The following is a 12,430-nucleotide window of genomic DNA, read 5'->3' as shown; positions in this document are numbered from 1 at the left end:
CCTCTCTCCCTTCTTCTCACCCCCTCCTTCCTTTCTCTCTAAAAAAAAAAAAAAAAAATCAATAAAAATACGTCCTTGGTGAGGATTAAAAAAGAAGTGACTGATGCTAGAAGCACATGAAATGACTTATGAATTAGTGTTTCTCTTTCCAAGTCATAACATCTCCAGGCAGACACACCCTTGAATGTGTGTTTTGCTTTTGATTCTTCTTTGAATCTTGACTTCACATTTAAGAACATCTTTCCAAGTTTTCTTTTCTTAAAAGGAAAAACTATAGTAAAACAGTAGTGCTAATAATAGATATTTCTCTTCATTAGCCACTTCTTGGCTGGTTTGCAGTGCTGCTTATTTTCTGGGCAGCCTTGCAAACCAGTTTGGTTGCCTAGCAACAGAGCCTGGAACTAACTGATCCTAGCTCTGATGCAATAGTAAGAACGTGCAGTTATAACAAAAGGAGTTCTGAAACTGTATTGCATTTCTTCAATCTTCTTTTTATAATTTTAACTTTAAATTTTACTATAGGTGAACAGAAAGTAATCTATGAAAAAAATGTACTTATCTACCTCAGTGGTTTTAACTAGAATATCAGAATGATGGAAGTTCAGTAATTTTCATCAAATGCATTGCTTATTTACATTTTAGTTGTGTTTCCCAAGACAGGGAGGTAAGTTATATTATTTGAATGTAGTAGGGATATCCTGTATGATTTTTCTTACCTGTATAGTAGTGACAGTGGTACAGAAAGTTACCATTGGAAATAAAGGTCCATGAAAAGCATCATTGTGGGGACTTCTGTAATATTCTCAACAATAAATATTTTTTAAAAGATTTAAAACATCATTGTAAAACTGTTTCAATTTGTTGAAATATTAGACTCTTATATTTTAGAGTTTCCTAGATGATCAAAATATCCTTGTGGTATGTAAAGGAAAGATTTGAAGGAATTCTTCTGCTTCATCTGAGCAGCTTGATCTGGTGGTAGTTATTAAAATTCTGACTTTTAATTCATACTGCCAAATAAAACATTGATCAGTTGCTTCCCATGAGCACCCTGATCAGAGATTGAACTCAAAACCTTCTGGTGAACAGGGTGATGCTCCAGCTCACTGAGCCACGCGGCCAGGGCAAAGTTGTTTTCTTTCTTTCCTGCAGAACAGACGCCTGATAAATGGTTGGGAGTGGATGGGATTGGAGAACAATCATTAAATGAACAAGAATAAATCTCAACGTTGTATTTGTATTGAATGAGGCTGATAGATCTGTGAGGACTCTTGTAATTAGTCTCAATGATTCTTGCTCAGGGGTGCACTTAGACATTTAGAGAGTTATTTATTGGCAGATTGCTGAGTTTATAATACATTCTGTCATCTTCAGATCCCCTTTCCTTTAGTCATTTGAATAAAGGACTTCTGACCTATAGAGCTGTGAGATAATAAAATTGTGTTGTTGCCTGGCTGGTGTGGTTCAGTGGATTGAGTGTCATTATTCCCGGTCAGGGCACATGCCCGGGTTGCGGGTTCAGTCCTCAGTAGGGGGTGTGCAAGAGGCAGCTGATTGATGTGTCTCATTGATATTTCTATCTCTCACCCTTCCTCTCTACCTAAAAATCAATAAAAACATTTTTTAAAAATAAAATAAAGTGTGGTTTTAAGTTGCAATAGAAAGCCTGCAGACTGCCTTGAGCTAGAGGGGAAAGAAGATGGAGGGAGGAGGAAAAAAGCATCTGATTCTCCCTATTCTCTGAATGGTAGGAAAGCCCATTCCTATTCCTTATGGCAGAACTAAGGGGCTTCTCATTCCAGGTGCCCATTTCTGGGTTTTGGCTGCATTGCATCCAGGCTGAGAGATACTGGGGAGAGAAAACTAGTAAACGCACCACCATGTGACCTTCTTCCTCAGTCTGCTTACTCCTCCCCGCTTTTAAGTGTCCCCAAATAGCTGCCCCATTTATTGTGTCCTGATTTTATAGCTGCATTCAGTGGTAAAGACAAGGTGGAGTGTGTTTACTTACTTTTACCCAGAACTGGGTTAATTTGTTAATTATGAAAATAATTTTGTTCTTTGTGTGGAGCATGGTAGTTTTCATTGGCAATCTACTAATACTTTTGTGCACATGTTTTTAGATTTTTCCCCCTAAATATTTGAAGGTACAGTATTCTTTATTTTATATTTTTATTCTCACCTGAGGATATTTTTTCCATTGACTTTTAGAGAGAGTGGAAGGGAGGGAGGAAGGGGGAAAGAAAGAGAGAGGTGAAAGAGACACATCCATCATTTGCCTCCTCTACTTGTGCCAACCAAGACCGGGGATCAAACTTGCAACCGAGATTGGACCTGCAGCCCTTCAGTTCATGGGCCGATGCACTAGCCACTGAGAATACTGGCCAGGGCAGATATTCTTTTTTTTTTTTTAAACAATGGGGTTGCCCAGCTAGTGTGGTTCAGTGGCTGAGCATCAGCCTATGAACCAAAAGATCACAGTTCAATTCCTGGTTAGGGCACATGCCCAGGTAGTGGGCTCTGTCCTCAGTAGGGGGTGTGCAGGAGGCAGCGATTCTCTCATCACTGTTGTTTCTGTCTCTCCCTCTCCCTTCCTCTCGGAAATCAATTACAAAAAAAAAAAAATTTTAAATGGGGTCATAACTTCGTAGAAGTTTTTAATTTTTTTTTGCCTAAGGTATTAGGGACATTTTTCCATGTTAATAGATACACAGTAATGAGCCTCACCTTTTAATTGTGAATGGTAATACTAGAATAGTAGCAACTACCATTTTATTTAACCAGTAAGAGAGTGTTTTAACTTGCTAGGGCTGCTATACAAACTAGGTGGCATAAACATGTTTATTTCCCCGTAATTCTGAAGAGTGGAAGTTCAGGGTCAAGGTGTTAGCAGGGTTGCTTTTCTGAGGCCTCTCTCCTTGGCTTATAGATAGCCATCTTCTTGCTTCATCTTCACGTGGTTCTTAGTCAGCTTGTGTTCCCATTACACAATACCACAGACTGGGTAGTTTAAACAACAAAAATTTATTTCCTCACAATCCTGGAGACCGGGAAGTCCAAGATCAAGGTCCTAGCCAATTCATGTCCTATTGAGGATGGTCAACCTCCTTTCTGACATGCTGATGACTGCCTTCTCGCTGTATCATATGATGGGGAGGGGTGGGGAGAAGGAGGCAGGGAGGGAAGGAGGAAGGGAGGGAGGTGGAGAGAGAGAGAGAGAGCATAAACATTGTACTCTGGTGTTTCTTCCTTATCTTCTAAGAGTAGGTCCCTACCCTTACGACTTCATTTAACCTTTATCACCTCCTCACAGACAGTCATGCAGTTAGGCCTCCAGTGCGGGAATTTGGGGGGCAGGGTGCAGACATTCAGTCCATTGCACATGGTCTTCCCTCTGTACCTGTCTGTGTCTTTATTTCCTCTTTTTATAAGGATACCAGTCTTAATGGATTAGCACCGACCCTAAAATCTCATTTTAACTTATGATCTATACTGGGATTTAGGGTTTCATTAACATAGGAATTTTGAGAGGATGCAGTTCAGCCCAAATGGGGAGGTAGTGTTGATTTTTTCTACTTAAGATAAGGAAGCTGAGGCTCAGAGGCCTTATAATTTGGTCAAGATCACACAGCTAGTAGGAGATAGAGCCAGGATTCAAACCCAGGTAGATTGGCCCCGGAGCCTGCTCTCTTAACCACCTGGCCATGCTCCCACCGTGGATCTACCCCCCACCTTGGCACTGCAGTTGTTGGGATGTGTCATGGATTATTTAACTGATTCTATGTTAAGCATACGGATTTTTGCTTTTTTTCCTATTAGACAATGTTGTGTTGAAAATGCTTTTACAGGTACAACTCTGAAAATAATTGCTGTTGTATAGTGTCAAAAAATCAATTTATTCACATAAATCACTGTTAAATTTATATATTTTTGCAGGATGCTCTCTAAAATATCACCTGTTTAGTCTTCCAACAATAATCAAAGAGAGTGACAAGTTTTAAAAGGAGCAGTGGAAAAACTACTCTCTGTCATAGGCTACAGATGAATTTGAATTGAGTATTTATTTAGGGGTATCTCAGAGTGAAATGAAGGCCAATCTTTCTTTTAGATGGGTTGAAAATAATATACAGTGATGCATCCTAATCAATTCATGAGTGATTTATTTATTTATTTATTTATTTATTTATTTATGTGTCCTTCCCGCCCCCAGAATTTTGACTCTGACATTAGCAGTGTGGGAATCGATGGCTGCTGGCAGGCGGACAGCCAGCGGCTTCTCAATGAGGTGATGGTGGAGCACTTCTTCCGACAAGGAATGCTGGATGTCGCTGAGGAGCTCTGCCAGGTAACAATGTGCCAACTGCAAGAAGATGAAAAAGAACAGCCTTCGAGCTCCTGAGTCTTCTAGCTATAGTTAGATTTTTAATATCTTAATTATCAGGGCTGACCTAATTTTACTAGGAAATCTTTTTTTAATTGGTGAGAATTATAACCCTAGAACTTCTTAATTGGAGTATTTCCTTATTTCTGCCCCAAAATGTTGGTCCCAGGTCCTCAGTGAAGGGGTCTGAAGTGATGCTACTTTCTTCATTTCCTCCTCTTTTGATAGGGAAGGTTAGTATAGAAAAGGACAGAGATTTATGGTTGCTCGTCTCTTCTGGCCCAGCTGGTAGAATTTTGCTTATCAAATGAATTTCAAGCTAAAATTTATTTCAGATGAGTATTACTTGTTTTTTCTTTCTATTAGACATAAGTGTAAGGATTTCAGAACAGTTTACCAAATACCACTTAATCATAATGGTAGCAGCTGCCACACATATGAGTCTTTACCACAAGTCAAACCCCGCCTTTAATTTTCACTGCAATCCTGGGAGATGGAAATTATTTCTCCCGGAATCTGAGGTCTGGAACAGTAAATTTCCCAAGGCTGTACGGGTTCTTAGTAAAGGAACTGGGTAGGATTTAGTACCAGATTTATGTGTATTCAAATTTTGTCCTTGGCTACCATGTGCTATTTTTTAAGGACTATAAGAATTAAATAATTTAAAGCGAGTCTGTAAACAAAACCGTTAAGCCTTTTTTTTTTTTTTGCATGGAAACCCAAATTTATTGAACTACTGATGCTAAGTTATACAAACTTGCACCACTTCAATTAAAGCTTTAGTTTACATTTGGCCACCTCTAAATAGTTGTAACATTAGGTTGGTCAATAAGCCTTTTCTATTTTAACAGATAAACTATAACTTGGGTCTTTCTCTGTACCTTATGGGAATTGTGTATGTGTCCATATAAAGTTTCTAAATTGTGTTATTTAGTACTCAGTTCATTTACAAATAACAAAGACCCCAAATACGAGTGGCTTAAACAAAAATGAAGTTTCTTTTTCTTGCACAGAAATAGGAGGTAGTAAGCCATCAACAGCATATACAATGTAGCTGTGCCCATGAGTCTCTTCGGGACCTAGGCTCTTTGTAGCTCTCCTATTGCTAGGGCGTCCCCTGTCCTCATGGTCCAGGATACCAGTGAAAGCTCTATAATACCTTTTGGTATTCCAGGAAGGGGCAAAGAGTTCATGCTTATGTTTCATTGGCCAGAACTTCCATCTTGTAATCATACCCAGCTTTATTCCATATGGCTATATGCCCAGCTTACATTCACTACTTTGGAAAAGGAGAAAGAATGATATTAGGGCTCAACCATCAGTCTCTGCCATAGAAATACATGTTAAAAAGAAATATCTTTAAGGTTTGTCCCATATTAAATTTAGAATATGCTTTTACTATATCCCTTTATCCTGATTAGTGCTAATAACAGTTCTTTTTGTTTTCACAGGAATCTGGTCTTTCTGTAGACCCCAGTCAGAAAGAACCATTTGTGGAGTTAAATCGAATATTAGAAGCATTAAAAGTCAGAGTTCTGAGACCTGCTCTGGAGTAAGTTACTGAGTTTGTTTTATTTTGAATACTTGGAGAGAACTCTGTAAGAAAATGTAATTAGAAAACACATTAAAGATTTTGAGATATATATCTCACCTGGGATAGACTTCAGAGAAATCAAGAAGAATTATTTTATTTCTTTTAGCTAAGTGAATATGGGGGATGTGTAATATGAGAAATGGTTAGAGCTTACTTCACTTATCAGTTGATCTGAATTCCCATGAGAGAAGGGTTTCTTGTATCCAGGCTATACCACCACTTTAGACTAGCTTTATAACTGAAGTACTATTGTTCAGGCAGGCAGAGCTTGATATTTGAACTTCTGTAATGTGCTGAGTTCTATGCTAGTATCTAAAAAACAACATAATTGGAACTAAGTGGTATGGAGTTCTAATTGCCACTGTAAAATTTAATTATTTACTGTGCACTTGTCATTGCTGTGAATTATCTGAATTACTGAGTAAACTGTGATAAATATCATCCTAGAGCAGAGCCAGCAAATATTTTTGTAAAAGTCCAGGTAGTAAATATTTTAGACTTTGCAAGCCACATAAGGCTCTATCGCACATATTCTTGTCTTATTTTATAACCCTTTAAAAATGTAAAATACCATCTTGGTCTTCTGCCACACAAAACGAGCAAGCCATATTTGTCCCTTGCCCATAGTTTGTGACCCCTGTTCTAGAATTTTTTAAATGTGAGGATTACTGGGTTATTTATTAGGAAGGAAGGAAGGAGGGGGAGGAAGGGAGGGAGAAGAGATGCAGATAGGAGAAAGAGAAGGAGGAGAGAGAAGAACTTATTAAAGGAAGAGATGGATGATAGAAACAGTGATTGTTGTGAGATCCTAGCCGTAGGATCCTGGTATTTTAAAGTTGGCAGTATTTGAGATCACTGTTACCAGAAAAATAATTGGAAGATCCTTATTGATTTTATAAAATGCACATTTATTTCTTCTACTGACCTACTTAATTTTTATACCATAATTTCCTGTTTCTGATCATTTCTCAGTTCTCAGAAATTTTTGTAGAGTTCTAAAACCAGCCCAGATGGATAGGTAGAGATAGATAGGTTTCTGTGTAAATTGATAAATTCTAAATTCCTGTATAAATTATAAATATGAGGTAGGTATGGACTATAGTTTACAAGATAGATATCACCTAAACAGTACCATTGTGCTTGATGGATATAGCACCTTTATAATTTTTTTGATTTTTTTTTTAAAGCAAATTTTAGATTGTGACACACCTGGATATGGAGTTAAAGGTTGTTATGTAATAAATGCTTCTCATGATATTTCCTTAATATTCTCCTGTAAGAGATTTACTTTAGCATATGAGAGGCTCCATCAGCAATCCTAAAGAAACTCATTTAACTTTGTAAAACACAATGTTTCCCATGCATGTTTGACCAAAGAATCCTTGTTCACCCCACATCCACCTATTAAACCCACAAAATTGGAGTTCTGTGGAACATATGTTTGGAAAATGGTAGTTTAATAGAAATCTATTACAACAACTCAAACTTCTCCAAGTTTTACCTATTACTGGTAAATGTAAGATATTAATCAGCATCATTTATGGGCAAAGTATAGAAAATTCATTCTGCTTGTAGCAAAAGTTGAAAAATGAAGGACATCAGTTTGGGGATCTCTGGTTCAGATACAAGGGGAAAATACCTTTCAGTTGTGTGGCACCTTCTGTTTGTACATTGTGGGAGGAAGCATGTGCAACCACCCATGAGGGGAAGAGGAAGGTGAGAGGCTACAGTTCACCTCCAGGCAACCTAGGCAGTTGAGCAGGCCAACCCCTAACCTCCCTCCCCCACCCCCCCAAAAAATAATTAATACGAACAGAGGCCATGGAAGGACTAGATGAGAAGGACGTCTGGAGAGTATTAGCTAGTAATTGCAAATAATACGAGTCAAAGGAAAAAAGGCAGAAAAGAATGTGAGATGGGGGAGAGAAGTGGCAGAACAGCTTATCGCACTTACAGATCTGTTCAGGACACTGCCTGCTTTTTGTTCTTGTCCTTATATTTCTGAGTTTGTGTACAGATTTTTATCTTTATCCAGATTACTGTATCTTTTTAAAGTTCTCTGGGCACCCACCATAGTGCTTATTTTCATAGAAGGCATTCAAATAAGTGCTGGAATAGTTTGAAGGAGAACTTGGAACAAACAGGACCTCCTCCTTCATATGGTAGATAAAAGCAAAGCCAAAAATAACTGCACGTGCTCTTCGACTTTCACTGGGGTTACGTCCCAGTAAACCCATCATAAGTTGAAAAGATTTTAAGTTGAAAATGCATTTAATACACCTAACCTAACAAACATCATAGCTTAGCCTAACGTACCTTAAATGTGCTACGAACAGTTACATTAGCCTACAGTTGGGTGAAATCATCTCATTGCCACTGCCCAGCATCACGAGAGAGTATCACATGTCGCTAATCTGGAAAAGATCAAATTTCAAAAATCTAAGTACAGCTTCTACTGAATGTGTATTGCTTTTGTACCATCGTCAAGTTATAAAGAAATCAGTTTTCAGTCCATTATAAGTCAGAGACCATCTGTGGTGTCAACAAGAAGATAACAGTAATTTAATACAAAGAGGCGGAGAAATAATAGAAAACAGAAACTGTCCTTGTAGCTGGTGTCAGCATTTTGAAAGAAAGTGCTTGTCTTTAGGGGAAGCCAGTTGGCTGCCTTTCTAAAGGTGTTTCACAATAATGTTACATTGGTGGACTTGCCACAGTCTAGAACAAGGGTGGGCAAACTTTTTGACTCGAGGGCCACAATGGGTTCTTAAACTGGACCGGAGGGCCGGAACAAAAGCATGGATGGAGTGTTTGTGTGAACTAATATAAATTCAAAGTAAACATCATTACATAAAAGGGTATGGTCTTTTTTTTCAATATTTTTATTCATTTCAAACGGGCCGGATCCAGCCCGCGGGCCGTAGTTTGTCCACGGCTAGTCTAGAATCTGACTTTCAACCTTGCAGATTTGGAAACCTGTTTTTTTTCAATATCCATAGCATGCCTGGGGCCTCCTAGCCCTTTAGAATTTGCAGTTCTTTTTGCAGTGCCTCCATATGACAAGAGGGAACAGAAAATAACTGAATGGTTATGAGAGTGGAGGGGGAGGGGGAGGAAGGGGGAGAAGTTCCAGAATTTTCACAGAAGAAGGGAGAAAAAGTATTTTATTAGTTACACCATAGAAAGGTTTTATATTAGGCCATGAACAATATGTGGCTCTTTCTCCACCAGACTTAGCGTATGGGCACAGTGAGTTAAACATGTATCCCTCTACGCATCTCTTCTGCCTTTTCAGAATTAAGAACCCCAACAAAACAACAACAAAACAAAAATTCAAGCTCTGGGGGGGAAATCCCACTTATTCAAATCTTCATTCCTTTTCTCCAGTGGTATATCTATGAAGAGTCTTCTGTGGTTCTTCTGTGTGGCTATTTAAAAAGCCTGAGTCAGCAAGACTGCACCTAGGGGAAACAACTAAAACAGAAAACAAGACACCAGAAACTGCTTAATCATTGCCACTCTGGTTTCCATGGGTAGTTTCCATGTACATGAAGTCCCAAGACAGTAGGTAGTCCTCAGGAGGACGAGTAGACATAGCCATCTCTTACCTGAATACATTCTCACCAAGGAATTGAGTGGGCAAGCCAGGACTGTAGGGAAATTCAGAGTCTTCATAAAAAGGAAGAGAGCCCTGGCCAGTGTGGCTTGGTTTGTTGGGCGTCCTCCCATGTACTGAAAGGTTGCTGTGCACTGAGAGATTGCTATTTGATTCTCTGTCAGGGCACATACCCAGATCAGGGGCTTGATCCCCAGTAGGGGGCATGCAGGAGGCAGCCTATCGATGTTTCTCTCTCATCAATGTTTCTCTCTCTCCCTCCGCTGCCCCCCCTCCCCCCAAAAAAATCACTAAAAACATATTTTTTAAAGGAGTTGTTCAACTAGGCCAGGAGGGAGAAACTAAGAGGAAAGATTCTGGAGTTTGTGCTTGTAAAATGCAGATCTATTGTTAACTTGGTTTATAATAGATCTCTTGGTTTTGTGGTAGGGAACTAGCGATAATAAGGCAATGTTATATTATGTACTTCATTAAAAACTACCAGTCTGTATAGAACTGTGCTGTTCAATATGGTGGCCCCTGCCACATCTCACTATTGGGCACACATACTAAACTGTATTTCTGAGAAACTTATGTAAAGTTGGAAGTGTGTGTATTGTGTTTTTAGGTAGATTCAAATGTGTAATTCTATAGGCTGTATGGTTTCTTTTTTTTTTTTCTTTTAAGTTTGTGTCTTTTTTAAAATTAACTTTATTGTTCAGATTATTACAGTTGTCCCTCTTTTTTCCCCCCATAACTCCCCTCCACCCGGTTCCCATCCCACCCTCTGCCCTTACCTTCCCCCCACTGTCCTCATCCATAGGTGTATGATTTTTTTTTCCAGTCTCTTCCCGCACCCCCCACACCCCTTTCCCCCCGAGAATTGTCAGTCCACTCCCTTTCTATACCCCTGATTCTATTATATTCACCAGTGTATTCTGTTCATCAGATTATTTATTCACTTGATTTTTAGGTTCACTTGTTGATAGATATGTATTTGTTGTTCATAATTTGTATCTTTACCTTTTTCTTCTTCCTCTTCTTAAAGGATACCTTTCAGCATTTCATATAATTCTGGTTTGGTGGTCATGAACTCCTTTAGCTTTTTCTTATCTGTGAAGCTCTTTATCTGACCTTCAATTCTGAATGATAGCTTTGCTGGGTAAAGTAATCTTGGTTGTAGGTTCTTGGTATTCATCACTTTGAATATTTCTTGCCACTCCCTTCTGGCCTGCAAAGTTTCTGTTGAGAAATCAGCTGACAGTTGTATGGGTACTCCCTTGTAGGTAACACTGTCTTTCTCTTGCTGCTTTTAGGATTCCCTCTTTGTCTTTTGCTCTTGGCATTTTAATTATGATGTGTCTTGGTGTGGTCCTCTTTGGATTCCTTTTGTTTGGGGTTCTCGGTGCTTCCTGGACTTGTCTATTTCTTTCACCAGGTAGGGGAAGTTTTCTGTCATTATTTCTTCAAATAGGTTTTCAATATCTTGCTCTCTCTCTTCTTCTGGCACCCCCATAATTCGGATGTTGGTACACTTGAAGTTGTCCCAGAGGCTCCTTACACTATCTTCATATTTTTGGATTCTTTTTTCTTTTTGTTTTTCCGGTTGGGTGTTTTTTGCTTCTTCGCATTTCAAATCTTTAACTTGATTCTTGCGATCCTCTAGTCTGCTGTTGGATCTTTGTATAATATTCTTTATTTCAGTCAGTGTTTGCATAATTTCTAGTTGGTCCATATCCTCGAGGGTCTCACTAGATTTCTTGAGGGTCTCACTAAATTTATCGGCGGTTTCTAGAAAATTCTTGAAAAACCTTATAATCGTGGTTTTGAACTCTATATCCAGTAGTTTGCTTTCCTCCATTTCTGTCATTTGTGACCTGTTTCTTTGTCTCCACATTTTTTTTATGCTTCCCTGTGTTGATAGAGTGGCTTTGTGTGCTAGGTGTCCTATAGGGCCCAGTGGCTCAGCCTTCCCAATTACCTGAGGTGAACACTCTTGGTGCACCCCTTTGTGGGCTTTGTGCACAGTCTTGTAGTTAAGCCTTGATTGTTGTTTGGTATCACTGGGAGGAATTGACCTCCAGGCCAATTGGCTGTGAGAATCAGCTGTGTCTACAGTGGGAGAACTTCTGTGCTGGAGACACCCTTCTGGGGCAAGACTTGCTTCAGTGGGGCTTTGGTGCTCACTGAGTCTGCCCTCTGAGTGTATCCCTTATGGATCTGAGGAGTTGTAATCTGGACGGTCCCACTCTGACCACTGGGTACACTGGCTCTTGATCTCTAAGGAGGTGCTAATTTAGCCTCTGTCTGAGGCTACCCAGCAGGAGCTGCAGAGAGATCTGCAGATTCCTCTTCATTGTTTGTAGTTTGGAGGTGCCCAGATGAGGCCCAGCTCTGTACTTTACTTCCACACCTCCTCCGAGTCTCAGTGTGCTTTTCTCTTTCCTTCTAGTTGTAGAATTTCTACTCAGCCAGCCTTTCTATGGTTCTGGATGATGTCTGTTTTGTCTTTTAGTTGTATTTTTGAAGTGGTTGTGTGAGGCAGCAATTTCCGGTGTTTACCTATGCCGCCATCTTGGTTTCTCGTGTATGGTTTCTTAAATACCATGTTAAGAAAGACAAAGAGTCCTGACTGGTTTGGCTCAGTGGGTAGAGTGTAGGTCTGCAGACTGAAGGGTCCCAGGTTCGATTCCAGTCAAGGGCATGTACCTTGGTTGCGGCCACATTCCCAGCAGGGAGTGTGCAGGAGGCAGCTGAATCAATGTTTCTCTCTCATCGATGTTTCTAACTCTCTATCCCTCTTCCTTCCTCTCTGTAAAAATCAATAAAATATATTTTTAAAAAAAAGAAAGAAAGACAA

At 39.4% G+C, this 12,430-nt stretch overlaps 1 protein-coding gene across 1 annotated transcript in view; it reads left to right on the top strand.

Annotated features, from left to right (window-relative positions):
* RMND5A (required for meiotic nuclear division 5 homolog A) overlaps positions 1–12,430 on the top strand; it is a 65,039-nt gene that overhangs the window by 37,048 nt on the left and 15,561 nt on the right. Inside the window, exons 3-4 of the mRNA XM_081101134.1 lie at positions 4,211–4,345; positions 5,833–5,933. Coding sequence (XP_080957260.1) covers positions 4,211–4,345; positions 5,833–5,933 — 236 coding nt within the window. The remainder of the gene's footprint in view (positions 1–4,210; positions 4,346–5,832; positions 5,934–12,430) is intronic.

Source organism: Myotis nattereri (assembly GCF_964212035.1).
Source record: "Myotis nattereri genome assembly, chromosome: 10".
NCBI classification, from domain to species: Eukaryota; Metazoa; Chordata; class Mammalia; order Chiroptera; family Vespertilionidae; genus Myotis; species Myotis nattereri.
This window is presented reverse-complemented; position numbering and strand designations above follow the sequence as displayed.